At 44.1% G+C, this 4,946-nt stretch overlaps 1 protein-coding gene across 5 annotated transcripts; it reads right to left on the reverse strand.

Annotated features, from left to right (window-relative positions):
- Positions 1-374: 374 nt before the first annotated feature.
- Positions 375-4,946, reverse strand: mmadhcb (metabolism of cobalamin associated Db). Of its 5 annotated transcripts, none has more exons than XM_069680780.1 (8): positions 4,618-4,946; positions 4,005-4,059; positions 3,306-3,432; positions 2,983-3,188; positions 1,705-1,810; positions 1,348-1,478; positions 1,053-1,139; positions 375-692 (listed from the first exon to the last, which is right to left on the reverse strand). In XM_069680780.1, exons 2-8 carry the CDS (start codon positions 4,011-4,013, stop codon positions 498-500), a joined length of 861 nt encoding a protein of 286 aa, XP_069536881.1. In that variant the 5' UTR covers positions 4,014-4,059; positions 4,618-4,946; the 3' UTR covers positions 375-497. The 5 variants fall into 5 exon arrangements, with proteins under 5 accessions (XP_069536881.1, XP_069536879.1, XP_069536880.1 ...); XM_069680778.1 differs by having other exon boundaries at positions 4,489-4,946; XM_069680779.1 differs by having other exon boundaries at positions 4,005-4,062; positions 4,489-4,946.

Genomic DNA, 4,946 nt, shown 5'->3' on the forward strand with positions numbered 1-4,946 from the left:
TAGAATGCAGTATGTAGTATACAGAATGTAGTATGTAATATATAGCATGTAGTATATAGAATGTAGTATGTAATATATAGCATGTAGTGTATAGAATGTAGTATTTAGCATGTAGTATATAGATTGTAGTATATAGTATATAGCATGTAGTATACAGAATGTAGTATGTAGTATATAGAATGCAGTATACAGAATGTAGTATGTAGTATATAGAATGTAGTATATAGTATGTAGTATACAGAATATAGTATATAGCATGTAGTATATAGTATGTAGTATGTAGTATGTAGTATATAGTACGGCATTTCGAACACAGCCAATGACTTCATCAGTGTCTCCAGCTTTGTCATCACAGTAAACTGATGTCATAGTCTCATCATAAAAACACTTTATTGGGAAATGTTATAATCTTTAATCTATAAATCAATCAGCTGATGTGTGTATACAGAGGAGTCAGGTTATTAACATGTTTCACACAGTGTTATTGTCACTGTAGTTCAGCAGTCCTGTAGTTTCCTCATGATGTCACTGCTGGGCGGTGCATTGGTGAAGATAGTCCCGACGAACACGTTGGTTCCCCACAAAGCGTGTCGGATCACCCTGCAGCAGCCCAGATCCTCCACTCGGAACCCCAGCTGACTGTACCGCTCGTCTGTCTCAAAGAGGGGGAGGTTCGTGTACGGGCCGAAGAACTACAGAGGAAGAAGAGGAACAAGCATCTTCATCTAATGAGGAAACATGCTTCACACATGAGGTTACATTTCAAAATAAGACTACTACTAGTTAAACATGAAGAGAAACATGAAACCTGCAGCTGTTCCCATCAGAAGGTTTGACTGGGGGAAGAATTCAGGAGTTTTATTGTTACAATCTGAGCCCAGAGCACCTGTTCTTCCTGCTCCTCAGGTTTAATCAGCTGATTCAGATTCACACACTGAACCAAACATGTGAAGGTGTTACCACACTCACAGACACACACAGGCACATAAACACACACAGACACACACACACACACACACACAGACACACACACACACACACACGTTTCTTACAGCAAGGCCTGAGGACGGGTCGATGAAGTCAGACCAGAATCCTTCACTCTGCAGAGACAAACAGATCTGCTGAGCGCCGTCGATGAACTAACAGGAAACAGGAAATACTCTGTCAGTACTCAAAGATACACAACAATACTACAAATACTACAGAAAGCTAAACAGAAAACACTCACAGAGAAAACAATTATATTATGTATTAACTTAATAATATTATTATTATGATGACCCCAACCCTATAAACACTGAGATTATACTAATAAACAAAAACACTAAACAGACAAACATGTCTGACCGTGTGCAGCTTCCTCTCTCTCTCCTCCTCCACCTCTGAACTCCAGCTGCTCATGTCGTTCTTTGTCTTCTGAGTCACTGTGACCGCCATCAAACCAGAGGGCGGAGCCTCAGGGAACATGGACAGGAAGTCTGTAACATCAAACATCAGAGACACACACACACACACACACACACACACACACACACACACACACACACACACACACAGACATCAGACACAGGTGGAACCGTGGCCTCTGATCAGCAGTAATAATGTAAATCCTCTGCTGGACAGACAGATCTACACTCATGTCACATGTGAATTATCAGAGGCTGTGTACAGTGTGATCACTGCAGTGTCACAAGTATTGATCACCTTTCCTCAGCAGCTCCGGGCAGGTCTGGACGACACACTCCACACTGCAGGTATCAAAGTACTGATCAGCTCGTCTGACAGTCTGAGAGGTGGTCTCATCTTTATCCTGACACACACACACACACACACACACACACACACAGTCAGTACAGCAGTATATTGTAAACTTTGTGGAGCTGATGTAATATTAGGGGTTGACCAGGTGTCAGCAGAGGACTAGTTTAATCATGAGGTTCAAATCTGCATTAACATTCATCACAAACAGACAGGGCCTTTCCCAATGCCCCCCCTCCTCCCTCTCCCTACGCACTTCCACTCTGTTAGCTCGCTCGCTTGGAGGCTCCCCCACATTGAGTCTGTCCAAAACCTCTGAGTGTGGAGTGGGTTGTTAAACCCTCCACCAGCGAGCCTGCACCGATGCTGACTTACTGACCAACTGCAATACTGTGCCATGTTCGTCATGAGAGGAGAGACGTAAATTAAAGTTCTGTGTTATTACCTGTACAAACGAGAGCTGCTTTAATTAAGGTAAACATGAAATAATAAACTGACGTCAGCGTCTTAAATTTAACGTTATATTCAGGATCTAACAAACTGTTTTCTAGAAACGATACAAGTGAAAAGTTTAAAGTGTTTCTATTAACAGGCTGTCAAAACTCAGCAGGTCATTAACATCAGCTCAAAAATATATTTACAGATAAGAAATGTCACCAAGGAAGCTCCAAGTATATGTTCCTCATGATGTGGAGTGATTTTAATGACTCTGCCTCTCTGGTATTTACGTAGCTTTTAATTTCTGTGTGACATGAAACCACGGTTACACACATTTCCTGTCTCCACCGGAGTCAGGGGAGTTCGTCTCAAAGCTCGGCGCTGTATTTAATCCCTTCACCTAAACGAAGGGTGCTCCGTTCAGCTGTCAGTGTGACGTCAGAGGTCACTCCGCGACGGAGTGGGAGTGGGGAGGGTCCGGTATGCACAGATCGCAGCTATATTGATCCAGGTACGGAGCATGAGAAACACACAGGTGTTAGTTCTGCTCGTCTCCTAACGTCTGCGGTTAAAAAGGATTTTATTAAATGACTTGTGTTAAAGGAGCTATTCTTCACCCCTCCTCTCGACAGTTTAGCAGCTGCTGACATGCTCCGACTCTGCCTACCATCTCAACTAACGGGAGGCTAACGTCAACCCGTAAAGTGGTATCGGGTGTGTTTGTATCGGCGCCGTTTCACAAGTACGAGTACTTAAGCTCAGTATCTGTGCATCCCTAGTACTCACACAGAGGTCAGAGGTGAACTGGGTCAGGATGTTCTGGTGTCCGTCGGAGCTGCAGGGGAGCGTCTTCTTCTGCTGCTGCGCCTCCCGCTGCAGCTGGATGTGGGTGGAGCTGGGAAGCTTTATGTGGGTGGAGCTGGGAAGCTGGATGCGGCGGTCCTGAGGTCCAAACGTGGCGATGATGTCATCAGGCCACGCCCTTCTCAGGCCTATAAATAGAGGGGGGGAGAGATTAAATACAATTCATTAACATGCGAGTCACAGTGTGATCTCGCGTTTGATAATAAGCTGATTCAACTTTAAAAGTAAATAAACTGTAAACACACCTGTGTCATGTGTCGTCATGGCGACATGCAGCTCCTCAGATCCAGAGAAAGTTCTTACAGAAACCCGACTGACCAGAACATGAACACCTGACAGGTACGAGACCACACGCACTCTGCTGCCCACCACCTGCACACACATACACACACACACACACACACACACACACACACACACACACACACACACAAATCAAATTTTTATTTATTTCACCTTTATTTGAACAGGAAGTGCCTTTAAAATAAAAGTCTCCACCCTGAGGGAGGCACAGACGATTTAAAATAAATCCCAGACGCAGACATCGAATAAATATCTTGTTTCTCTGTTACACTTTTAACTTTAACCCAACTTAAATGTTTCCATGGAAACTAAATGATGGAAGTGAGTCAATGTTTGAAACGCTTCTAAGGACGGATTCAGACGCGTGAACGTCTGTCCAACAGACTGAGGTCTACAGACAGGTGTGTGCACCTGTCCACATGATGTCGAATCGGTAAGCCGATCACATAATCATGTAGAGACGTGTATGATGTTCAGAACACGTCAGTGCTTTACAAACTGACAGTTTACTGTATATATGTGAGCAGGTACAGGTGTGACTAATAAAGAGGCCACAGGCTGTGCACTACTCTTCAGCACAGTTACTATATTTAACTCTATCAGGCACCTTGTTAATACAAGCAAAGATGATGATGACTTACACTAGCCATTCTGCTGTGTGATCCTGCAGCGTCCAGGTATGATTCTGTAGCAGCACTTCTTTCAAACACACACACACACACACACACACACACACGCGCGCACGCGCGCACACTGTTAATAAGAATCATCAAACGTTTGAGAGCCAGCTAACACTCTGACTTATAATAAATAATAAAGACGTGTTTCATGATTATCAGACTCTCTGTTGGTCTGTCTGCTGCATTTATCTGTTTATTTTCTGTCACATTCAGGATGTCAACAAACATCGAGCCTCCACTGCGTTTAGCTGACAGTTAGCTAACATTAGCGCAGTTAGTCACTTATTTAACGTTCATCCACTGACGTTAACGTAATTGACGCCACTACAGTCCACCTGTCCGCTCACAGTGAAACTCTGTTCAAACAGGTTAACGTGTCAGGTATGAATAATGATATAAAGTTAAAGTGTGTTTGTCTGTCAGAAGAGGAGAATGATGAACTCACCTTCAGTGATCAAGACCACATTAAATATCAGAACAAACAAACGGAACTCCTCTTAAACCTCTCTTACACGATTTGTTTAGAACTACAGATGTCTGCATATCATCTACCCCGTTCCTCCATGCTATTCACCTTGAATTCACACATGCGCTGTAGGACGGAGGCTCGTCTCCGGCTGTCCGTGATCCACTTCAGTACACAGCTGCGCCCCCGTGCGGTCTGGAGTGTGACCGTCCTCTGTAATAACATCTGGTCTGTACTAACCCTAACCATTCTTACGGCTCTTCTAATTTCTCATTTCTGTTTGTGCCTCCTCGAGTCCTTTCCTCGACTCCTCTCCTCGCGTCTTAGTCCCTCCCACCAGAGATGCGAGCGGAGGAGGCGAGGAAGAGACACGAGGAGAGAGGAGTCGAGGCTACAGACATTTAACAACAGGGCTGATTCCCAAGTCTCTTATTTGA

The sequence above is a fragment of the Semicossyphus pulcher genome, unplaced genomic scaffold (genome assembly GCF_022749685.1).
Source record: "Semicossyphus pulcher isolate SPU_LCO1_2020_fin unplaced genomic scaffold, fSemPul1.0.p SCAF_41, whole genome shotgun sequence".
In the NCBI taxonomy this organism is placed as follows: domain Eukaryota; kingdom Metazoa; phylum Chordata; class Actinopteri; order Labriformes; family Labridae; genus Semicossyphus; species Semicossyphus pulcher.